Source organism: Somniosus microcephalus, chromosome 10, assembly GCF_052327205.1.
Source record: "Somniosus microcephalus isolate GS21.2 chromosome 10, FLI_Smic_1.0, whole genome shotgun sequence".
Lineage (NCBI taxonomy): Eukaryota > Metazoa > Chordata > Chondrichthyes > Squaliformes > Somniosidae > Somniosus > Somniosus microcephalus.
This window is the reverse complement of record NC_140996.1, coordinates 8914667-8940957: the sequence shown is the minus strand read 5'-3', so window position 1 is coordinate 8940957 and position 26291 is coordinate 8914667. Positions and strand designations below refer to the sequence as shown.

Here is a 26291-nt window from a genome sequence, read left to right as displayed (position 1 = left end):
AAATATAGTAAGGAATAGTCAGCATGGATTTCAAAAGGGAAAGTGTTGCTTGACCAACCTTATTGGATTTTTGGAAGAGGTAACAGAGAGAGTGGACAATTGTAATGCAGTAGATGTCATTTGTCTAGATTTTCAAAAGGCCTTCAATAAGGTACCCCATAATAGACTGATGAACAAGGTCAGAGAATGCGGAGTCACGGGACAAGTAGCAGAATGGATAGCTAGCTGGCTTCAAGACAGAAAGCAGAGAGTAGGGGTAAAGGGTAGCTATTCACAGTGGCAGGAGGTGGGTAGTGGTGTTCCACAAGGATCAGTGCAGATGACACCAAATTGTGGGGGGGGGGACGTGGTGAAGGGGGATAGTCAATACTGAGGAGGACTGCAACAAATTACAGGAGGACATTAATAAACTTGCAGAATGGGCAAATAAGTGGCAAATGAAGTTCAACACAGATAAATGTGAGGTATTACATTTTGGTAGGAAGAATAGGGAGGTCACTTATTACTTGGAGGGTGCGAGTCTCGGTGGGGTAGAGGAACAACGGGATCTCGGAGTACAAATACACAAATCACTAAAAGTTGCGACACAGGTTAACAAGGCCATAAAAAAGCAAACCAAGCACTAGGGTTTATTTCTAGGGGATAGAATTGAAAAGTAGGGAAGTTATGCTAAACCTGTATCGAACCTTGGTTAGACCACACTTAGGCCTAGAAATTCACTTGGGCGCGGGCAGCTTGCTCGCGCCCAAAAGTTAGCGCTGGGCGGGGAGGCATTAGCGCACGCCGTATATTCGTCTTCTGCGCCCCAATTCGGAAGCGGGCGCTATACCAGGGTGTGCCCGCCTCCGTTTGGGGCGCTGCAACTGAATATCGGCGTGCTAGTTGCCGCAGCGCCACCCGATGCGGTGCGGCAGGCTGCGGTACTGCAGGCCTCCTCTTAAGGGGGAGGTGCCTACAACGGCCGGAGCCCCGATCGCGAGTGCCGGCAAAAGAGCCCGGCACAACGGAGAAGTGCCGGGCTCCACGGAAACCAGCCGGCAATGCCGCGGGGGGGGTCGAGGAGGCCGGGGAAGGAGGTGCAGGCAGGCGGCCGCCGAAAAAGCGGCCGGCCGCACCTTCTGCTTTAAAGCGCCCCACTATGGCAGCAGGACGGCCCCGTTTTCTGTTCGCTGTTTGCGCCCGCTTCGGAGGAAGCGGGCGCAAATAAATATGGGGATCGGCGCGGTTTCGGGGCGTTACGGGCCACCGCGCACACCGATGACGTCATCGGTCCCGGCGCAGCGCTAACGGCTACCGCCGCCAATACCGCTGCACTCAATTTCCGCGCTACCACCCCGCCGGCGCAAAAGACCTCTTTAGGCGCTAAGTGGGCGCAAGGCCCACTGAATTTCTAGGCCTTAGAGTACTGCGTACAGTTCTGGTCGCCATATTATAAAAAGGATATAGAGGCACTGGAGAGGGTGCAGAGAAGATTTACAAGGATGACACCAGAAATGTGAGGGTATACATATCAGGAAAGGATGAACAGGCTGGGTCTCTTTCCTCTTGAAAAGAGAAGGCTGAGGGATGAGCTAATAGAGGTCTTTAAAATTATGAAAGGTTTTGATAGAGTGGATACAGAGAGAATGTTTCCACTTGTGGGGAAGAGCATAACTGAGGCCATCAATATAAGATAGTCACCAAGAAATCCAATAGGGAATTCAGAAGAAACTTCTTTACCCAGAAAGTGGTGAGAATGTGGAACTCGCTACCACAGGGAGTGGTTGAAGTGAATAATTTAGATGCATTTAAGGGGAGGCTGGACAAGCATATGAGGGAGAAGGGAATAGAGGGTTATGCTGATAGAGTTAGATGAGGAAAGATGGGAAGACGCTCGAGGGGAGCATAAACACCGGCATAGACTGGTTGGGCCGAATGGCCTGTTTCTGTGCCGTATATCCTATGTATTTCAAAGTACAGATAATCTTGGCATCTTGGCCCATATAATCATCTTGACATTTCCTTGTGCTCTTGTTATACAATTGCAAGGGACTGCTGATAATTTGTTTTGCCCTTCTCTTATACCTTCATTAATTAGTTCACTGTAGCTGAGTTTATTTCTGGGTACCAGTGAGTTACACTTGCCAGCTGCCAGACTCTTCCCATTTGGACACTGAGGAATTTTTCAAAGATTGAACTACACAGCTCTGCTGTTGGTTCCGTCACTTTAGGGAATAGCTGAGCCGTACAGACGAAAATGCACAATTTATTAAATGTGGCAGCACAAATGGATAAGGCCATAAAAAAGCAAACAAAATCCTTGATTTTGTACCTGGAGGTTCATAATACAAAGTGGTAAAATTGACTTTAGTTGGAGTATTGTGTACAGTTTTGGGCAGCTCTTTATAAAGGTAGAGCATGGATTAATTAGCATGTTGCCAGGGATGGGGTGTTATGAGGGGAATTTTGAGAAGTTAGGTTTTTTTTCACTAGACTCAAGTTAAAGGGTGACCTAATAGAGGTATTCAAGATTATGGAGGTAAGGTAATCAAATCAAATCAAATCAAATCAACTTTTATTGTCATTGTTAGTGCACAAGTGCAGTACAACGAAATGTAGGCTTGCGGCTCCCGAGAGTGTACATTTAGATTAAGACATTTAAACATTCAACGTACATTTGGCTTGTAATACATTAACATAAACATAACCATAATAAAGTGCATTGGCAGATGTGCAGGCTTTAGAGTTTATTTGTGGAGTTCAGTAGGATGACAGCCCTGGGAAAGAAGCTGTTCCTAAATCTGGTCGTACGGGTGCGAATGCATCTGTAGCGTCTCCCAGATGGCAGGAGGGCGAACAGACTGTGGCTGGGGTGGGTAGGGTCTTTGATGATGGTCCGTGACCTCCGTAAACAGCGTTTCTGGTATATGTGCTCTATGGTCGGTAGCCGGGTGCCGGTAATGCGTTGGGCAGTTTTGACTACCCGCTGCAGGGCTTTCCGGTCATAATAGCTACAGCTGCCATACCATACTGTGATATAGTTTGTCAGGATGCTCTCTATTATGCAGCGGTAAAAGTTAGAGAGGATCAGGGGTGACAGGTTACATCCCTTCAGCCTCCTTAGGAAATATAGGCGCTGCTGGGCCTATGTGATGGATTGTTTTCACTGTTCATTGAGAGCGCACCGAGGGCATAACATTATGGTTCATCACAAAAATAATTAAAAGGCATCAAACCATTGCTAAATCTTTGCCACAAACCATTGCTAAAGTATAGAGTCTATAAATTGCTTTGAAAGGGAATTAAATAGTTGCTTGAAAAAGAGGAATATTAAAGGGTTTGGGGAGCAGCCAGGAGAGTGGGATTAACTTAGGTGGCTCGTGGAGGAATTGGCTTTGCAGACTTAGTGAGTCAAATGATCTTTTTTTGAGTTGTAACAGTCTTTGATTCTTTTGGGTTTCACGATTTATTCGGGCGTGGAGTGGGCCCACAACATCTTGCACGTCAACCTCATACTTCAGTGCCACCACTAGACCCCAGGCACACGTCATCCTCCTTGCATGCCATCTCCCAGTCCCAGCCCTCCTGCTTGCTCCCTTCTGGCATTTCAGCTTACAACCTTCCAGCTCTGCCCTCCCTGCCCTCTGGGTTAGAAGGGATTCGGAAGGTTTTGGGTTAGGGTTGGGATGCTATGGCTTGGGGGGATACATGCAAACCCAGAACGAGGATGTATGTTGTAACTCTTCGCCTCTGCCCCCACTCTCTGCTTCCAGGGAAAGAAAACCTAATTTATGATTAACAGTGACTTGGAGCTTGGACCTAGCTCAAGGACTTTGTGAGATTGAGGGGACTAAGAGAGACAGAGAACGACAGAGTGAAGAGAATGTATGTGAGGAATACAAAATAGGAATCATAAAGAAAACACTGAAGACCTAAAGAGAGGAGTGAGAAAAGGCACGTGAGGCATAAAGAGAGAAGGAAAGGCAAAGAGTGCGAACAACAACTAGACATAAATAGATACAGATACAATGAGAGAAAATATGTGAAGGATATATAATGGAGTGAGTATTGAGTGAGTAATGAGCTGTGTCAGCCAATGAGTTGGAGGCAGGCCGGGACTTAAAGCAGGACTTATAGCAAACAGAGTCTATTTGACAGCAAACAGAGTCTATTTGACAGCAAACAGAGTCTATTTGACAGCAAACAGAGTCTATTTACTCAGAGTCTCTATGAACTGCAGCAAACAGAACTTATGACGAAACTACAACAGAGACTTCCGATTAAAGCAGGATTATTGCCAGGATGACGCTGCCCGGAGGGAGGTGGGGTGGGGGTTGCTCTGTCTGCCTGCCTCTCTCCCTCCGTCTTGCCCGTGCCAGGGCGGCCCTGTAGAGGGAGCGCACAGTGTCCACCGGCACGTTGGGTCCTTCCGCGACCAGTGGGCACTGCAAGGACTGGAGTATTTTATGGACACCAAGAAAAATGTTACAATTTAGTTGAGTTTCCCTTTGCTTTGTTCAAAGTTAATAATGAAATATAAAATAAAATCTGAATTAGCCAATAACATATACAACCTACAAGCCATGACACAGCTGCAGTATGCACGTCAATAAAGAGCAACCACGGACTGTCCGAAACACAACATCAGGGTTCAAGTTCTTGCCTTAAATAAAGTCCGCAGAACAGTCACTGGAGTTCTGTCAATACTTGACCGACGAAAGTCACTAATAATGTTGGTTTTTGCCTGCTAAGCAATTTCCAAAGCATGCCAATACAAAAGTGGTGGTGTAACTTGGGAGTTGGGTCTCAATCTGACTCCCAAGCGCTCTGCAGTTTGGCAATATGAGACCATCTCTAGTGGTAGACACATTCCATCTGAGCTTCCAGCCTGGTGCAAAGCCATGCTTTTCAAAATGCCTGGTACGAACATGATATTTTTGTGAATAAACTCAGTGCGAGGTGCAGTGTTGGTTCAAGTCTGCCAGCTACAAATTGCACTGTACACATAAGAACATAAGAACATAAGAAGTAGGAGCAGGAGTAGGCCATACGGACCCTCGGGCCTGCTCCGCCATTCAATAGGATCATGGCTGATCCGAATCTAGACTCACGTCCACTTCCCTGCCCTCTCCCCGTAACCCCTAATTCCCTTATCTGCTAGGAAACTGTCTATCTCCATTTTAAATTTATTTAATGTTGCAGCTTCCACAGCTCTCTGAGGTAGCAAATTCCATAGATTTACTACCCTCTGAGTGAAGAAGTTTCTCCTCATCTCAGTTTTGAAAGGGCAGCCCCTTATTAGATTATGCCCCCTAGTTCTAGTCTCACCCATCAGTGGAAACATCCTCCCTGCATCCACCCGATCAAGCCCCCTCACAATCTTATATGTTTCGATAAGATCGCCTCCTGGTCTGTGTTATAGTAAACTTATGAAACCAGTCAGCCCAGTGGAACTAGACTTTCTCTGGACTTGGCCAGTAGTCTGCCAGGAAGGTTAGAAAAATAAGCAAAAAAAAAATCTTGCATGAAGTTCCCAACTTGAACTCTTTTGACTTGATATTTTCCGTTTTTTGGCAGGTGTATAAAAATTAAAGTGGTTATTTTCTATCCGATGGAAAACAGATGAACAAATGACTAAAGCCGTAGCTTTATTCTTCAAACACACGACACACTTAGAATTTTAATCAAATTCATAGTTAACTCAGTTTGCAACTTTTCAAGTGTCTACTGCATATTCAAATGGATTTTTCAGACTTTTGGTAGAGTAAAGGTTAAAATAAAAAGCATTAAGATGATCAAAGTTCTAAATGTTCTTCTATTTTATTGTCCAGTTTATGTACCACTGCGAATCTGAGTTAAACTGAACTGTATGACGTCCTAAACTGAATAGATAATACGAGAAGACTATCAAAGATTAATAGCGATAATGATGAAACAACAGCGGCAATAAAGAATTGGTTGGGAGATCTGCGAGAAAATGGTTCTAATATTTGACTGATGGTTAACGTTAACTCTTTGTGCACCATGACAGTCTGTTCATTTGCTAGCTGGTTGTGGAAACAAATCTTTTCAGACCTTTATGGCTTGGTATTCATTTTCATTTCACCGGCCTGTTAAGCGCTTTGGAACATTCTTTATTTTAACCCATCACTCCCTTTGCTCGCTGACCTACACTGGCTCCCATTCCAGCAACACCTCCATTTTAAAATTCTCTTCCTTGTTTTCAAATCCCTCCATGGCCCTCGCTCCCTTCCTATCTCTTGTGACCTCCTGCAACCCTCCGAGATCTCTGCACTCCTCCAATTCTGGCCACTTGCGCATCCCCGATTTTCATCGCTCCACCATTGGCAACTGCCTTCAGCTGTCTAGGTCCTAAGCTCTGGAATTCCCTACCGAAACCTCTCCGCCTCTCTGGCCTCCTTTAAGATGCTTCCTAAAACCTGCTTCTTTGACCAAGCTTTTGGTACTTGTCCTAATAATTCCTTATGTGGCTCGGTGTCAAATTTTGTTTGATTGTTGCTTCGGTGAAGTGCCTCGGGATGTTTTACTATGTTAAAGGCGCTATATAAATACAAGTAGTTGTTGTTAAAGGTGTTATATTAATGCAAATTTCACTATTGCTCCAAAAAACTTCCATTCACATAAAAAAAATCACACCCTTGCAATTTTTTTCCCCCAAATCCTTTGAGTGTCCATATGGTTTCCCCACACATCTCACTATATAACCTACAAAAAAACCAACAGTTTTGGGGGGGAAAAGTGCACAACATTTTTTCAAACTTTCACTCAGCTCCCAACAATTTTCTCCTGCACAAGCAACCCTTCCTTCTGGGAGGCTTGGGCCAGTTTTCTGCCTCAAGCTTTGGTTCCCTAAGCTGGGGTTTGGGTTGCTCTGTTTTCTCTGTCCTTGGCCATGGGGTTGCTCTGTTTTCTCTGTCTTTAGGCGTGGGGTTGCTCTGTTTTCTATGCCCTTGGGCATGCTCGACTCGAGAGCTCAGTGCTTCTAAGTGCCTCATTTTATTCCCTTAAGTAGCCTTTGGTTTTCAGATTCAGTCTTGGCCACTTTACTTGCTGTTTGTGCTTCTTTTCTTCGTCCTGAATATTCGGCAGAACCCTGCCCTAGACGACGGTTTCCTGTCCCAGCAGCTTGTTGATCTCCTCCTCGATGCGGATGGCCAGCTGCAGGAGTCTGGGGGCGTTGCGGGTCCTCTTGATGTTGCGGGCCGTGTTGCCGGCCAGCTCCAGGATGTCAGTGGTCAAGATACTCAAACGCAGCAGCCAGAAAGACCGGGGCTCCGACACCCACACGCTCAGCATAGTTCCCCTTTCCCAGGAACATGGTCCACAGGGAACTGCAGTCTGGCCCAGGATGAGTGCGACTTGGCCTTGGCCCCGGCCCCGGCCCCAGCCCCAGCTCCTGTTTTTCCTCATCCAGACATTTCCACAGTCTCACTTGCGTGCCTGGGCAATAAACTCCCCAATTCAAGAGTGGATGACAAGGATGGAGGCGGTGACATGGAGAGAGAAAGATTTTTTTCCTCTTTGAGCAGTGCCATAGGGGATGACTAACATTACTGAAACTTCAATGTTTGAATTTAAGCTGTATAGTACATTTTGAAAATTCACTTCTTATGTTAATTATTAAAGTTGTATTTAAACTGCAATAAAATCTAGTATGTAGATGACCCTATTTTCATCACTGAGTTTTAATTAATGTAAAGGAACAAATTAATTTTTCCTTCTTCATTGTTGTTAAAAAAAAACTGAATTTTTTTACGCAGTGTTATGATCTGGAATGCGTTGCCTGAAAGGGCGGTGGAAGCAGATTCAATAGTAACTTTCAAAAGGGAATTGGATAAATACTAGAAAAGGAGACATTTGAAGGGCTGTGGGGAAAGAGCAGGGGGGGAGTGAGACTAATTGGATTGTTCTTTCAAAGAGCCGGCACAGGCATGATGGGCCGAATGGCCTCCTTCCGTGCTGTACGATTCTATGATTTTAGGATTTAAGTACAGTTTGCCTTTTGTATGCTTTCCCCCACCCCCCTGCTTAATGTTCTCCCCTTCTGTCCTGAAGTCACTGGCTCATGGTGGTGGCATAAAGACTTACAGGGGCTGGCAGCCAGCAACGTGGCGATCAATCCTGCACCCCTCACTGCTCCGACAATGGGCACTGGCGGTCTGGTACGCTATGTCAGGACTTCTTTGACACTTTTCCTCTTATTTAATTATGGAATGCCATCCACTGTAGTGAATGTTGTCACACAGTTGTTTTGGAGTTGAGAGTAAAGTACAAATAAAGGGAGGAAGCATTCAATCGAATCAAACAGCTTTGTAATGTTCTGTTGAAAAGCATACAAACAAACAAATGAGCTACCTAGTAATATTTGTGTTACTTCTGTAGATCATTAAGACTTGCAAGAAGATGGGCATAAAAACAGTTGCAATTCACAGTGATGTGGACTCCAATGCTGTAAGTAACTAATTATTGCTCTGCAATGTAATCCTCTTTTTACTTTGCATGTTAGATTTATAAATGGGTTGTGTGATATACTTTTTGAATAATAATAATAATCATAATAATCAACTTTATTGTCATTGTTAGTGCACAAGTGCAGTACAACGAAATGTAGGCTTGCGGCTCCCGAGAGTGTACATTTAGATTAAGACATTTAAACATTCAACATACATTTGGCTTGTAATACATTAACATAAACATAACCATAATAAAGTGCATTGGCAGATGTGCAGGCTTTAGAGTTTATTTGTGGAGTTCAGTAGGATGACAGCCCTGGGAAAGAAGCTGTTCCTAAATCTGGTCGTACGGGTGCGAATGCATCTGTAGCGTCTCCCAGATGGCAGGAGGGCGAACAGACTGTGGCTGGGGTGGGTAGGGTCTTTGATGATGGACCGTGACCTCCGTAAACAGCGTTTCTGGTATATGTGCTCTATGGTCGGTAGCCGGGTGCCGGTAATGCGTTGGGCAGTTTTGACTACCCGCTGCAGGGCTTTCCGGTCATAGTAGCTACAGCTGCCATACCATACTGTGGTACAGTTCGTCAGGATGCTCTCTATTGTGCAGCGGTAAAAGTTAGAGAGGATCAGGGGTGACAGGTTACATCCCTTCAGCCTCCTTAGGAAATATAGGCGCTGCTGGGCCTTCTTCACCAGAGAGGAGGTATTGAGGGACCAGGAGAGGTCTTCCGTGATGTGGACGCCGAGGAACTTAAAGCTGTCCACCCTTTCCACCACAGCCCCATTGATGTGGATGGGGGTGTGACTTCCGCCTTTAGACTTCCTGAAGTCCACAATGATTTCTTTGGTTTTCTTGATGTTAAGGGCCAGGTTGTTATCGGCGCACCACTTCACGAGATGCTGGACCTCCTCCCCGTAGGCTGACTCATCGTTGTTGGTGATCTGGCCTACTACCGTGGTATCATCCGCAAACTTGATGATGGTGTTGGAACCATGAACAGCCACACAGTCGTGGGTGAAGAGGGAGTAGAGGAGGGGGCTGTACAATTAATTTTGCCTTTTAATTAGAAGAAACAATTCCAAAAGAAGTCGTGTTTGGTTGAAAAAAACTTGTTTGTAACTAGACACTGCTTAACAGAAAGTTAGAAACTGTTTGTAACTTGTGACTTTGTTGCATACTAGAATGCCCGTTTTAACAAAGGAGTGAGTATAGCTTTCAAAAATACTGCAACTGATATTTCCCTAGCCTACTTCATGAGCAGAAAGAGGTTTGAGTGCTTTACAGTATGAAGGACAAAAACTGAATGTGGAACACGAGGGGGAGAAAGAAAGACTTGCATTTCTATAGCGCCTTTCAAGAGTTCATGACGTCCCAAAGCGCTTTACAGCCAATGAAGTACTTTTGAAGTGTAGTCACTGTAGAAAACGTGGCAGCCAATTTGAGCACAGCAAGGTCGCATAAACAGCAACGTGATAATGACCCAGATAATCTGTTTTTAGGTGTTGGTTGAGGGATAAATATTGGCCAGGACACCAGGGAGAACTCCCCCTGCTCTTCAGAAGGTGCTGTGGGATCTTTTACTTCCAACCGAGAGGGCAGACTGGGCCTCAGTTTAACGTCTCGCCCGTAAGACGACACCTCCGACAGTACAGCACTCCCTCAGTACTGCACTGGAGTGACAGCTTAGATTTTGTGCTCATGTCTCTGGAGTGGGTCTTGAACCCACAACCCTCTGATCCAGAGGGGAGAGAGAGCTAACTGAGCCATGGGGGTGGGGTGGAGGGGGCGGGGGCGTATACAGGGTGGGAAGGGGGGGTCAGAGAGAAGGGTTTTAAAGGCTTTTGAAAGCAGGGAGGGAGATGGCAATGTGGAGGTATATAGGAAGGGGGTTCCAAAGGGCATGGCACAGTGATTAAGATGTAAGAATGGTAGGAATGGGGATTGAGGAATAAGCTAATGTATGAGGAGTGGAGGATATCAGGCTGAAGTACGACAGGGTGAAGTTAATGACTCAGTGGAGTTTGGCAAGTGCAGGTGAGGACGCAGGCCTTGAGATTGTGAATTAGTTCCAGTTTGAGGAGGGTGGAGGCAGCGAGGCTGGCACAAAGAGCATTTGGGGAGTTGAGGGTCAAGTTAATAAAGTTACGGATATTGTTTTTGGTAGAATTGGGGCAGAGGCCGATGATGTTTTGGAGCTGCAAGGGAATGGGAGGAAATGAATTCACTGGCTACCATGGTAAATTAAACCCGCTAAACTCTGCAATAATTGTTAAGGTGTTAATGAAGTTACATATCAAAGGAAAACTAAGTCATCATATCACCAACATGACACCGTTATTCTCTTAGACTTGAGCACAAAATCTAGGCTGACACTCCAGTACAGTACTGAGGGAGCGCCGCACTGTCGGAGGGGCAGTACTGAGGGTGTGCCGCACTGTCGGAGGGGCAGTACTGAGGGAGCGCTGCACTGTCGGAGGGGCAGTACTGAGGGAGCGCCACACTGTCGGAGGAGCAGTACTGAGGGAGCGCCGCACTGTCGGAGGGGCAGTACTGAGGGAGCGCCGCACTGTCGGAGGGGCAGTACTGAGGGAGCGCTGCACTGTCGGAGGGGCATTACTGAGGGAGCGCTGCACTGTCAGTGGGGCAGTGCTGAGGGAGTGCTGCACTGTCGGAGGTGCTGTCTTTCGGATGAGACGGTAAACCGAGGCCCCGTCTGCGCTCTCAGGTGGATGTATAAGATCCCATGGCACTGTTTCGAAGAAGAGCAGGGTCGTTTTTCCCGGTGTCCTGGGCCAATATTTATCCCTCCACCAAAAGCACTAAAACAGATTACCTGGTTATTATCACATTGCAGTTTGTGGGAGCTTGCTGTGCGCAAATTGGACTGCCATGTTTCCTACATTACAACTGTGACTACACTTCAAATAAAGTACTTAATTGGCTGACAAGCACTTTGGGATGTCTTGAGGTCGTGAAAGGCGCTATATAAGTGCAAGTCTTTCTTTTTCTTTATTAATATTGTGAAGTCAATGCTTAGTGCATAATGGCACGGCCAGCTTATGCATGCACAGAATGGTGTAGCGTGCAGTGGGCTGACAGGAATACTGGCTGCACGTTACAAAGGTAAGTGTGGGGGCCATCTCGTTCTCCCAAGATTTGAACTGCAATACAAAAGCCACTTCCTGAAAGGTTTAAACTTAATGCATTCACGAGTGGACATTGACACGAATGACCCCTATTTATAGACTTAATTGCTGTACTTGGGAGCGGGTACTTCATGTTCTTTTTATATGATAATGTCATCAGAGACCAGTTCATTATGTTCTTTAAGACAGTGAGATGTCTGTGTATCTTGAATTTAAGTAACTGGGCACAAGTTGAGTTATCGTCCGAAGATGATGTGCTTTTTTTTGTTACCTTCCAGTAAATAATGTTTTGCTGTTTTTAAAATGACATAAACCGTTAACCAGTTGTCACCAACAGGTATGATGAGTCCACTACTTACTGTGTGTGCCAGGGTTTCATTTTTATTTTAGTACCTTGATTTTGTATGGCGGCTAAATGCTGTAATCTGAACTCCAGATAACAAATTCACATAGGCTGATTAGTGATGCTGTCCAGTTGGCTGTATCTGTTATAACTAGTGCAGCTCATAATTGAAACCTCTGCTTTTGAGTTGTGTACATATGGATGTTCACTTCTATTATATGTTGAAGCAAGTTTGCAGGGGATGACAAGTGGCTGCAACGAGCCAGCTGAAAGTGGGTAGAATAGAAGGGGGAGGGCTGTCAGTTGGCTTGGAACTGAATGGTGTCTGCTGTAAAAATGTTTAGCTCAATTCATATCATAAATTGGATTCCAATTATTTAGTACTTGTGGTCATTGGCCACCAACTTCACATTTTATCTTTTTCTTTTTGCCTATTTTAAATAAACCAACAAGGGTGATGCTGGGTTGCCCCAGTGTCATTAACAGAAAGGCAACCGCAAACTGAGGAGGTACCACTAATATAATGAAAGATGAAATCTAATTAAAATAAAATCAACTCCCAACTTAAACCACAACATTACTGACGTAATAAAACTCACTACGCACTTGGTTTGAGTATAAAGCAACTTGTTTCAGAACATGGAGGTCTAGTTGTACTTCACTAGTTCCTTGTCTTACAAAATGTCCCTGGAAAGCTGGGGCCGGCGCCCGAGTATTTATACTCCTTGGATGGCGCCACCAGCTGGCCGTCCAGCGTTATTTCACGAGTAGTTTCTTGATGAATGATGAGATTTATAACAATTACTATTGGTGTCATTAAGACACGCCATGCCCTGCGGTGCCCACCGGCCGCGGAAGGCCCCAAGTGAACCAATGGACACCGTGCGTTCCCTCTCCAGGGCCGCCCGGGCACGGACTAGACCGCAAAGGAGAGACAGGGCAGCCAGAGCGACCCCTTTCCCCTGTGGGCCGCGCTCACCCTGGATCCATGAATGGCCATCTTTGCCAGTCCCAGGAGCAGACCCACGAGAAGATCTTTCGCCCTGCCTGCTCCTCCCTCTACACACCGGGTGGCCAAAGATCAGAAGTGTTGGGCTAAAGTGTAGCCAGAAGTTGAGGAGCAGCCCCCTTAAGTAATGGAATAGGGGCTGCAACCTTCAAAATGTTTGGACCTTTCTTCCCACCCTGTTTACTTTAGTGAATGTAATTCTTCTCTTGGAATCGTTGGGAGCACTAGCAGTAGCTTAATTTTCAACCTGATGGTGGTGAAAATGAACAAACTATCTACAAACATTTGAAATTGGAGTTAAATCCAGTATTATCCAGAGAAATGGCTCTACATTTCTCTAATAAATACTAAACAATACATATTTTTCGCCTCCGTGCTTATCTTGATGGCATTATTGAGACTGGGAGTGCGGCTGTTCCATGGGACACTGCATTGGTGTACCAATCAGGTATGACTGCCAAAAACCACCATGATTGTAATACAGGTAGACTATCCTTTATCCGAAAACCTCGGGACTAGCCGTGTTTCGGTTTTCGGAAAATTTCGGATTTCAGAAGGTATTTTATAAGACTGGGAAATTTGGTGGGGGTCGGGGTCGGGTCGGGGGTGGGGGTCGGCGGGGGTCGGGGTCGTGCGCACGACTTACGCTGAACGAAAAATCTTTCGGTTTTCAGAGGATTTCGGTTTTCAGAAGTGCGGATAAAGGATACACTATCCCTTATCCGAAAGGGTGGGGGTCGGGGGGGGAGAAAAGAATATCGGACAGGCCACTGCAGCTATCGGACGGGCCACTGTATTGTTGGGTTCACTCTCCCGGTATACCTCCTTCACACTGCCCGGCTCGGCCTGCAATCTCCTACCCAGGAGGGAACTCAGTGACCCTCTGCCCTGCTCAGCGTAAGCCGTGCGCCACTCTGGTCATGTCGTGCGCACGACTTACGCTGAACGAAAAACTTTCGGTTTTTAGAGGGTTTCGATTTTCGGAGGTTCGGATAAAGGATAGTCTACCTGTAGTGCCTGGACCATAAAAGCTGGATGTGGGCAGGAAATATTTGGGCCACCAGTTATTTTATAGGAACAGGAGGAGGCCATTCAGACCCCTGAGCCTGTTCCGACATTCAGTGAGATCATGTCTGATCTGTATCTTAACTCCATCTACTCGCCTTGGTTCCGTAACCCTTAATACCCGTGTCTAACACAAATCTATCAATCTCAATTTTGAAATTTTCAATTGACCCCCAGCCTCAACAGCTTTTTTGGGGGGGAGAGTTCCAGATTTCCACCACCCTTTGTGTGAAGAAGTGCTTCCTGACATCACCCCTGAACGGCCTGGCTCTAATTTTAAGGTGATGCCCCCTTGTTCTGGACTCCCCCCACCAGAGGAAATAGTTTCTCTCTCTCTACCCTATCAAATCCTTGAATCATCTTAAACACCTCGATTAGGTCACCCCTTAATCTTCTATACTCGAGGAAATAGAAGCCTGTCCTTTATAATTTAACCCTTTTAGCCCCGGTATAATTCTGGTAAATCGGCACTGCACCCCATCCAAGGCCAAGATATCCTTCCTGAGGTCCGGGGCCCAGAACTGAACGCAGTGTTCCAGTTGGGGTCTAACCAGAGCTCTGTACGGCTGTAACATAACTTCCACCCTTTTGTATTCTAGCCCCCTTGAGAAGAAGGCTAACAATCCATTGGCCTTTGCGATTTACTTTTGTACCTGACCACTAGCTTTTAGTGATTTCTGTACACGGACCCCAAAATCTCTCTGCTCCGCCATAATTCCCTGCTTCTCGCTATTTAGCAAATACAGGAAACTTTCGTTTAACCGGAGGTTAAATGTCCGGAAAGCCCTATCTACCGGCAAAATTCAGGAGCCGTTTCCTATAAGTTTTTTTTAACTTCTCGTTGCTTTTTTTTTCCCAGTCGTGGCTCCCAAGCGTCTAGCTGAAGCTGTTGCTTAGCTACAGAGACGCTTTTAAGCTGCGGCCGACTGTTTTGAAGCTGTTGCTAAGCAACAGGGTTTGTTGTTTCATACGGAGCTGAGAAGTTCCGTATGTTTTAACATTAGCGCTGGTTTATACGGCAGTTTTGATGGGACGGCACCAACTCGGTCCCGTCAGTGCCGGATACCAGAATGTTTCCTGTACTCTGCATCTATCTTTCTAGGGTCCAGAGTTTTGCTTTTTGGTTGCTATGACTTTCTTGTAATGTAAGTAGGGACGTTTTATTGAGTCTATCAAAGTCTGGAGGTGTGATGAATAAATCAATTGATTCCAGGTCGTGTCCTGGCCTTCATTGTCCCTCTGATGGTAGCAACAGTTTTCACGTAGAAACAAACCATTATTTTAAGATTTCTATCAGATGGAGAGATAGACCTCATCACTGTGATAGAAATCATATGCACAAGATTCCACATGGTGAGTGTATGACACATTTCTGCCAAACTTTGCATCGTATAGACAAAGTATTGTTCATCACCTTTGAGTGGTAAAAGTTAGCTAGCCAAAACCTCTTCTGGTTTTGGAATGCAGTAATGTTTTGGAAGCTTAGGCTACTATCAATTTGAGTCTGGATGTGTTAACAGAAGAGAGAAGGAGAGCGCGATTTTGCTTCATTAACACACAGGATACATTGCCCTAACAATTTCAATAGTAGGAATAGCTGAACTCTTAGCAGGAAGGATGTAGTATCTGTAGGTTTCCTTTATGCCTAATATTCCACAAAATTCAGGTGCACAGCCCTTTGTTGTGTTTGGTTCTATTTTTACTTTTGAAAGGGGAAAAAAAATGGGCAGTGTAAAAATGTGCATTTTCGTAATGTTTCACTTTTTTGAAAAAGGCTGAACTGAAGAAACAGGATAAAATGACCCACTGTGGACCCCACATATGGTTACAATGAATTGTACAAAAAACATACTTATTAAAAGATATTTTAAAATGTGTTTGCTCAAGAAGGTAAATATTTAAAAATGTGTTTGCTCAAGTACAAGGCTTCATGGCAGCACCCTCGTTCCAAGCACTGGCATCTGCTGGACTACGTCATCATCCGAATGAGGGACCGCAAGGACGTCCGCATCACCCGCGCCATGACAGGAGCTGATGACTGCTGGACAGACCACCACCTAATCCGCTCTGTCATCTCCATCAATGTAGCCCCAAAACAGCGGCGGCAGCAGAAACAATGCCGCAGGAAAATTAACGCTGGAGCACTCAAAGACCCCGCTAAGAAAGCCCTATTCAGCCTGTGCCTCACAAACAACCTGACGACTCCCAGTGATGCAGAGACACAGAGTGCCCACAGCGTCTGGTCTGCACTCAAGGCCTCCATAATCAGCACCTGTGAAGAGACGCTCGGTCACTCGACCAGGAAACACCAAGACTGGTTCAACGAGAATGACCAGGAGATCCAGGAGCTAATAAGCCGCAAGTGCAAGGCATTCCTGATCTGGAAACAGCAACAGAACTCGAGAGCAAGAAAGCAGCTCTACAGAAGCCTGAAGGCTGAAGTCCAACAAAAAACTCGCGACCTAAAGAACAGATGGTGGGTGGAGAAAGCGCAGGAGATCCAGCAGCTAGCCGACAACCACGACATGCGTGGATTCTTTAGCGCAGTCAAGACCATCTATGGCCCAAGCACCCAAGGCCCTTCCCCACTGCGGGCCAAGAACGGAGAGGTACTCATCAAGGACAGAGAGGCAGTCAGTGCCCGCTGGAAGGAGCACTTCGAAGATCTCCTTAACCACGACTCTGTCTTCGACACGAGTGTCCTCAACTCCATCCCACAGCATGCTACCCGCCACCATCTCCACACAACCCCAGCCCGGCATGAGGTTGAAAAGGCCATCTGACTACTGAAGAACAACAAAGCCTCAGGAGCAGATGGAATCCCCGCCAAGGCACTAAAGCATGGTGGAGAAGCACTACTAGCGCGAATTCATGAACTAATTTCTCTTATCTGGAAGGAGGAGAGCATGCCAGGGGATCTCGGAGACGCCGTAATTGTGACCATCTTCAAGAAAGGTGACAAGCCCGATTGCGGTAATTACAGAGGAGTTTCCCTGCTGTCTGCCACAGGGGAAGTCATCGCAAGAATCCTCCTCAATCGCCTTCTCCAGTGGCCGATGAGCTCCTCCCAGAGTCACAATGCGGATTTTGCCCACTAAGGGGCACAATGGACATGATCTTTACCGCACGTCAATTACAAGAGAAATGCAGGGAACAGCACCAACCGCTGTACGTGGCCTTCTTTGATCTCACAAAGGCCTTCGACACTGTCAACCGTGAGGGATTATGGAGTGTCCTCCTCAAATTCGGCTGCCATCAAAAGTTTGTCACTATCCTCCGCCTGCTTCACGACGACATGCAAGCCGTGATCCTGACCAACGGTTCCACCACAGACCCAATTCATGTACGAACCGGGGTCAAGCAAGGCTGTGTCATCGCACCAACGCTCTTCTCCCTTGCTGCATTGCTCCATCTCACCCTCAGTAAGCTCCCCACTGGAGTGGAGCTAATTTACAGAACAAATGGGAAACTGCTCAACCTCCATCGCCTCCAGTCCAGATCCAAGGTCATCCCATCCTCTGTCGTCGAATTACAGTATACAGACGACACTTGCGTCTGCGCTCACTCGGAGGTCGAACTGCAAACCATCGTCAACACCTTCACCGAAGCGTACGAGAGCATGGGCCTTACACTAAACAAAGGTCCTCTACCAACCTGCCCCCGCCACACAGTACTGCCCCCCGATTATCAAAATCCACGACAAGACCTTGGACAATGTGGACCACTTTCCATACCTCGGGAGCCTACTGTCAACAAGGGCAGACGTTGACGACGAAGTCCAACACCGCTTTCAGTGTGCCAGTGCAGCCTTCGGTCGCCTGAGGAAGAGAGTGTTTGAAGACCAGGACCTCAAACCCGGCACTAAGCTCATGGTCTACAGAGCAGCAGTGATACCCGCCCTGCTGTATGCCTCAGAGACATGGACCATGTACAGCAGGCACCTCAAAGCACTGGAGCGGTACCACCAACGCTGCCTCCGCAAGATCCTGCAAATCCATTGGCAGGATAGGCGCACCAACGTCAGTGTTCTTGCTCAGGCCAACATCCCCAGCATCGAAGCTTTGACCACGCTCGATCAGCTCCGATGGACAGGTCACATTGTCCGCATGCCCGATAAGAGACTCCCAAAGCAAGCGCTCTACTCGGAGCTCCGGCACGGCAAGAGAGCCCCAGGTGGGCAGAGGAAACGCTTCAAGGACACCCTCAAAGCCTCCTTGAAAAAGTGTAACATCCCCACCGACACCTGGGAATCCCTGGCCCAAGATCACACAAAGTGGAGGAGAAGCAACCGGGAAGGCGCCGAACACCTCGAGTCTCTTCGCCGGGAGCAAGCAGAAGGCAAGCGCAGGCTGCGCAAGGAGTGCACGTCAACCCAAGCACCCCACCCACCCACTCCTTCAACCACCGTCTGCCCCACCTGTGACAGAGACTGCAGGTCCCGCATTGGACTCATCAGTCACCTGAGAACTCATTTTTAATGTGGAAGCAAGTTAACCTCAGTTCCGAGGGACTGCCTAAGAAGAAGGAAGAGACTTAAAATTATGGGATGCCACGACATGCTGGCTCCATTCAGTCCAGCGAGAGATTAAAATATTTCTCCAATGTTACTTCTCAAATTTTGTACAAATCATTTTTGATTCTAAGTCATTTACCTCCAGAACTAAAGAGTTCAAATCCAGTTACTTGTAATGTTTTTGCTATCATAGGAACAGGGGTAGGCCGTTCAGCTCCTCGAGTCCGCTCCACCATTCAATTAGATCATGGCTGACCGGTACCTCCAATCCAATACCCTATGATTATGGGATTCTTCTCCTTCCAGCGAAAGAAAGAAAGAGACTTTTATTTATATAGCGCCTTTCACGACCACAGGACGTGCCAAAGCGCTTTACAGGCAGCAGATACTTTTGAAGTGTAACCACTGTTGTAATGTAGGAATATTAGATCTTTCCAACCAACATGTAAAATTAAGCTAATTTTCCACTTGAGCCATACAGAAAAATCTGGCCTTCAAAGCAAGTATAAAAGTTTATATATTTAAATTTTAATCCCTGGGATTTGCCAACCTCAACTGGGGTGGAAGTGAGAGAGCTAAAGGTGGCTTTAGTATCCCTCGTACAGGGAAGGAGAAAAAAATTCAGGATTGCCTTTCCTGATCTTCAAGTCTCAATGTTTGAATCTGACCCCTTCTCAGAGAAAACAATATCTACCGGTGAGAGGGTGATGTTAAGTATCTCTCAAGAACGTCAGAACACCTGGAACACCTTGATAGAGACAACAGATCTTACAAAAAACAGCAAGAAGGCATGGTCTCCCATACGCAAACTTGGGGGTGATCCCAAGAAAGCTGCCCAACATCCAAATGTGTCTGCTAACCAAGTTGCACACCAGTTGCTCCTAAATGGAAAAATCAACAAGAAACAACCAAGAGCACAACTAGATAGGAAGAAGTACAGCGATGATCCTGGCTTCACTAGACCATTCACCATGGAAGAGCTGGAAACTGGTACATCTAATCTAAAACACGGGAAAGCAATTGGTCTTGACAACATAGCAACGGAGCAGATAAAGCATTTTGGACAGAAAGCAAAGAAGTGGCTCCTACAATTGTTCAACCACTGTCTGGCAACACACAAGCCACCTAATATCTGGCAGAAGGCACATGTAATAGCACTATTAAAGCCTGGAAAAGATCCCTCAGATCCTAAGAGTTTTCGGCCAATTTCACTGCTTTGCCACACCTATAAGCTGTTTGAACGCCCGATACTCAATAGGATAGCACCAACTGTAGATGAGAAGATCATTCCAGAGCAAGCAGGTTTCCGCCCCGGCAAATCAACAACAAGCCAACTGCTCAACCTCACGCAACACATCGAAGATGGTTTTGAGCAAGGGATGGTAACAGGTGCTGTTTTTGTAGACCTGTCAGCAGCAGACGATACAGTGAACCATAGACGTCTCCTCTGCAAGATTCTAGAGATGACAAAAGAGATTCACTTAACAGAGCTGTTAGAAAGCATGCTTCAGAATCGCCGGTTCTATGTTGAACTAGGTGGGAAGCGCAGCAGGTGGCGTATTCAGAAGAATGGTCTTCCTCAGGGAAGCGTGCTTGCACCGCTGCTGTACAACATCTACACGAATGACCAACCTATAGACGGTGTTACACGCCGTTTTATATATGCTGATGACTTATGTGTCACTGCCCAAAGCACTGATTTTAACACCGTGGAGAAAACGCTTTCTGAGGCCTTGGAGGGACTAAAATCCTACTATGAAGAAAACCACCTTTGCGCAAACCCATCAAAGACGCAAGTTTGTGCATTCCACCTCAGAAACCGTGAAGCCAAACGCCAGCTGAAAGTAACTGGTGTGGAGCAACACTGACGCATTGCGAGCACCCTATCTACTTAGGAGTCACCCTTGACCGATGCCTCACCTTCAAGAACCACATTGAGAAGACAAAGGCAAAAGTGAGCGTACGAAACAACATCCTGAATAAGCTCACTAACACAAGATGGGGAACAAGCCCGAAAACATTGCGAACCAGTGCACTTGCTCTTTGCTATTCCACTGCCGAATACGCCTGCCCTGCATGGGAAAGGTCTACTCATGCCAAGAAGATGGATGCCGTTCTGAATGCAAGCTGCTGATTTATCACAGGTTGCTTAAAACCAACAAACACCAACAGCCTATATATCCTGGCGGGTATCGCTCCCCCTGATGTAAGAAGAACGGTAGCCAGCAAGAAAGAGCGACTCCGTCAAACATCAGATGAGAGACACCCTCTGCATTGTCATACACCTACACACAGCTGCCTAAAGTCAAGAAAGAGCTTCATGAACAGTGTTGTTCCATTACAATCAACCTCATCTGAAGCCCGCATCGCCTTGTGGAAAGATCGGCTCGCCAGTCTTGAACAACCCCCAGCGATGGAAATTTTACTTGATGAAAGCCTTCCCCCAGGAGCTAATTGCAACTGGGCAACCTGGAAGTGCCTTAACAGACTTAGGACCGGTGTAGGTTGCTCAAAGGTGTCACTAAGCAAATGGGGATATTCAACCAGCCCGACAACTTGTGAATGTGGAACTGAGGCACAGACTATGCAACATCCCCTGCAATGCCCATCGTTCGAGGAACCCTGCACTGTTGCAGATCTTGCCGAATTCAACAACAAGGCGCAAAAATGTGTACAGTTCTGGCTGGGCTATGTATCGACTGTCCGTGGACACGATAAGAAGATGTGGTGATTGTGGTTGGAAAATGTATATGTGTGGAGACATTGGCCATTGACAATCCCCAAGTGGAAGAACAGCCTGCTGAAAAGTTCAGTATCCAAGATCAACAGTGAAGATTGGCCATTTGGGGCGAGGTTTTTAAAAAAAAATTAGTTCCCGGGATCTGGGCATCACTGGCAAGGCCAGCGTTTATTGCCCGTCCCTAATTGTCCTTGAGAAGGTGGTGGTGAGCCGCCGCCTTGAACCGCTGCAGTCCGTGTGGTGAAGGTGCTCCCACAGTGCTGTTAGGGAGGGAGTTCCAGGATTTTGACCCAGCGACGATGAAGGAACAGCCGATATATTTCCAAGTCAGGCTGGTGTGTGACTTGGAGGGGAACTTGGAGGTGGTGGTGTTTCCATGTACCTGCTGCCCTTGTCCTTAAAGGTGCCCAGAGATCTGCTGGCAGCCATGTACAATGGCATTCCATCTTGAATCACCACATTGTTGCGTGTGAGTAAATAGTGTCAATTCAGAAAATTTGAAAACGAGATTCAATTTACTGTTGTGTACTCTTGGCCACCATTGATAAGTGAATTGCTAACAATCAGAATTACCATTAAAGAATGCAGTGTTTCTCCTCCAACCCCCGCTCCATAAGCTTTTATATCCGAAATTCCAGTTCTTACATTGTTGTTGTCAGTGTAGCTTTGGTGTGCAATTCGTATCACCTTTTTGTTAAAAAAAAAGAAAATGTGTAGTCTCGGTCTTGTGATAAGAAAGGACCATTATGCTGAAAAATGATGTGTGTGCTTCACTGATATACTTGATATCATTCCTTTGTTATAATAACGTAGCTGACATGCATAGAATCATAGTAATTTACAGCACAGAAGGAGGCCATTCGGCCCACTGTGTCCGTGCCGGCCGACAAAGAGCTATCCAGCCTAATCCCACTTTCCAGCTCTTGGTCCGTAGCCCTGTAGGTTACGGCACTTCAAGTGCATATCCAAGTACTTTTTAAATGTGATGAGGGTCTCTGCCTCTACCACCCTTTCAGGCAGTGAGTTCCAGGCCCCCCACCACCCTCTGGGTGAAGAAAGTTCTCCTCAACTCCCCTCTAATCCTTCTACCAGTTACTTTAAATCTCTGCCCCCTGGTTATTGGCCTCTCTGCTAAGGGAAATAGGTCCTTCCTATCCACTCTATCTAGGCCCCTCATAATTTTATACACTTCAATTAAGTCTCCCCTCAGCCTCCTCTGTTCCAAAGCAAATAGTCCCAGCCGATCCAATCTTTCCTCATAGCTAAAATTCTCCAGTTCTGGCAACATCCTCGCAAATCTCCTCTGTACCCTCTTTAAGGCAATCACATCTTTCCTGTAATGTGGCGACCAGAACTGTATGCAGTGCTCTAGTTGTGGCCTAACTCGTGCTTCATACGGTTTAAGCATAATCTCCCTGCTCTTATATTCTATGCCTCGGCTAATAAAGGCAAGTATCCCGTATGCCTTCTTAACCACCTTATCTACCTGTCCTGCTACCTTCAGGGATCTGTGGACATGCACTCCAAGGTCCCTCTGTTCCTCTACACTTCTCAGTATCCTACCATTTATTGTGTATTCCCTTGCCTTGTTAGCCCTCCCCAAATGTATTACCTCACACTTCTCTGAATTGAATTCCATTTGGTACTTTTCTGCCCACCTGACCAATCCATTGATATCTTCCTGCAGTCTACAGCTTTCTTCTTCACTATCAACCACACGGACAATTTTTGTATCATTTGCAAACTTCTTAATCATGCCCCCTACATTGAAGTCTAGATCATTGATATATACCACAAAAAAGCAAGAGGCCTAGTACTGAGCCCTGCGGAACCCCACTGGAAACAGCCTTCCAGTCACAGAAACACCCGTCGACCATTACCCTTTGTTTCCTGCCTCTGAGCCAACTTCGGACCCAACTTGCCACTTTCCCTTGGATCCCATGGGCTTTTAATTTGCTGACCAGTCTGCCAGTGGGACCTTGTGAAAAGCCTTGCTAAAATCCATGTAGATTACATCAAATGCGCTACCCTTGTTACCTCCTCAAAAAATTCAGTCAAGTTAGTCAGACATGACCTTCCCATAACAAATCCATGCTGACTGTCCTTGATTAATCCACGCCTTTCTACATGACGATTAATTATGTCCCTCAGAATTTTTTTCAATAATTTGCCCACCACTGAGGTTAGCCTGACTGGCCTGTAATTACTCAGTCTAACCCTTTCTTGCTTTTTAAACAACGGAACAATGTTAGCAGTCCTCCGGCACCACGTCTGCAGCCAGAGAGGATTGGAAAATGATGGTCAGAGCCTCCGCTATTTCCTCCCTTGCTTCTCATAACAGCCTGGGAAACATTTCATCCGAGCTTGGCGATTTATCTACTTTCAAAGATGCTAAACCCCTTAATATTTCCTCTCTCACTATGTTTATCTCATCTAATATTTCACACTCCTCTTCAACTACAATGTCTGCATCATCCCTCTCTTTTATGAAGACAGATGCAAAATATTCATTAAGAACCATGCCCACATCTTCCGCCTCCACACACAAGCTTCCTTTTTGGTCTCTAATAGGCCCTACTCTTTCCTTAGTTATCCTCTTGCTCTTTATGTATTTATAAAACATCTTTGGGTTTTCCTTCATTTTACTTGCTAATATTTTTACAAGCCCCTCTTTGCTTTCCTAATTTCCTTCTTAATTTCACCCCTGCACTTTTTATACTCCTCTAGGCTTTCTGCAGTATTTAGCACTTAGTATCTGACATAAGCCTCCCTTTTTTGCCTTATCCTACCCTGTATGCCCCTTGACATCCAGGGGCTCTAGATTTGGGAGTCCCACCCTTTTTCTTTGTGGGAACGTATTTGCTCTGAACCCTCACTATCTCCTCCTTGAATGCCTCCCACTGCTCTGACACTGATTTACCTTCAAGTAGTTGTTTCCAATTCACTTTTCGCGAAATCACATCGCAGCTTAGTAAAATCGGCCTTTCCCCAATTGAGAACTTTTACTCCTGGTCTATCTTTGTCCTTTTCCATAACTACCCTAAATCTAACTGAATTATGATCACTACCACCAAAATGCTCTCCCACTGATGCCCCTTCCACCTGCCCAGCTTCATTCCCTAAAACTAAGTCCAGAACCACCCCCTCTCTTGTTGGGCTTGCTACGTATTGGCTTTAAAAGTTCTTCTGAATGTATTTTAAGAATTCTGCACCTTCTATACCTTTTACACTGATTCTATCTCAGTTAATGTTAGGATAGTTGAAATCCCCTACTGTTACTGCCCTACTGTTTTTGCACTTCTTAGAAATTTGCCTACATACTTGCTCTTCTATCTCCCTCTGACTATTTGCGGGGGGGTCTGTAGTACACTCCCAGCAGTGTGATTGCCCCTTTTTTATTCTTCAGTTCAACCCATATGGCCCAATTTGATGATCCTTCTAAAATATCATCCCTCCTCACAGCTGTAATTATTTCTTTAACCAATTGCGACCCCCACCCCCTCCTGTTTTATCCCCCTCTCTATCTCACCTGAAAGCCCTGTAACCAGGAATGTTGAGCTGCCATTCCTGCCCTTTCAGCCATGTTTCAGTAATAGCTATATCATACTTCCACGTATCTACCTGTGCCCTCAGCTCATCTGCCTTATTCACTAGACTCCTTGCATTGAAATATACACCATTAAGCACTGTCAAACCCCTTTGTTGTCTATTTTCTAGCCTTTGTTTCCTCTGCCTTCCAAACTCACTTACTAATTTACTGCCTTCCATTTCCAACTTTGCTTCTCTCCCTTCTGAATCTTCACTCAGATTCCCATCCCCCTGCCAAGCTAGTTTAAACCCTCCCCAACAGCACTAGCAACTACCCCCACCCCCCGTGAGGATATTGGTCCCGGCCCTGTTGAGGTTGCTTCTACATGTCCCACCTCCCCCAGAATCGGTCCCAATGCCTCAGGCTTAAAGTCCTTCCTCCTGCACCACCTCTCTGGCCATGCATTCATCTGCTCTAGCCTCCTATTTCTGTACCGGGGGTAATCTGGAGATTACTACCTTTGAGGTCCTGATTATTAATCTCTTTCCTAGCTCCCTAAAATCTGCCTGTAGGACCTCAACCTTCTTTCTACCTATGTCATTGGTACCGATATGGACCAGAACCTCTGGCTGTTCACCCTCCCCCCTCATGACCTGTAGCTGCTCATGACCCTGGCACCAGGAGGCAACATACCATCTTGGAGTCAGGTCTGCGGCCGCAGAAACGCCTGTCTGTTACCCTAACTATTGAATCCCCTATCACTATTGCTTTTCTGACCTTCCTCCTCCACCCCTGTACAGCTGAGCCACCCATGGAGCCGTGGACTTGGCTCTGGTTGTACTTCCCAGAGGAACCATCACCAGTGTCTGAATACCGGTTAGAGAGCGAAATGCACTCGGGACTCCTGCACTACTTGCCTGGCCCTTCTCGTCTGTCGGGCGGTCACCCATTCCCCCTCTGCCTGCAAACTCTTAACCTGCGGGGTGACCACCTCCTGCAACGTGCTATCCATGTAGCTCTCAGCCTCGCGGATACACTGCAGTGATGCCAGCCGCAGCTCAAGCTCCGAAACCCGGAACCCGAGCTCCTCCAGCTGACGACACTTCCTGCACGTGTGATTGTCCAGGACACAAGCCGCATCCTGAACTTCCCACATGGCACAGGATGTGCATTTGACGGGACTGAGGTGCCCTGCCATGCCTCTATTTATTAGCCTACTAACTAAACATCTTCGTTAAGCCCACTGCCCGAACTTAGAGAGAAAAAAGTCAAAATTATTTACTCAAGTTTAACAAGAACCACTGAGATACTAAACACAAAGAACCTAAATATTAGATATCTAGATACTTAACTTAGAATCCTTGGGTTCTGTGGCTCCACTCCTTCTTTTGAGTTGGGCGTGAGAAACCGCCTTCCTCCTCTCCGCTGAATTCCCACTGTCACCAAATCTTTCCACTCTGCTTGCGATCCACTCTGATTGCGATTCACCCAG

General features: G+C 46.3%; 1 protein-coding gene across 4 annotated transcripts in view; it reads left to right on the top strand.

The window, feature by feature from the left end:
* Positions 1–26291, top strand: part of pcca (propionyl-CoA carboxylase subunit alpha) — a 554750-nt gene that overhangs the window by 23902 nt on the left and 504557 nt on the right. For 3 of the 4 annotated variants that reach the window (XM_085998400.1, XM_085998401.1, XM_085998399.1), the window contains exon 4: positions 8383–8451. In XM_085998400.1, the coding sequence (XP_085854526.1) occupies positions 8383–8451 (69 nt within the window). Of the gene's footprint in view, positions 1–8382; positions 8452–26291 lie in introns of those variants that run through there. The other variant, XM_085998402.1, reaches the window with a different exon arrangement.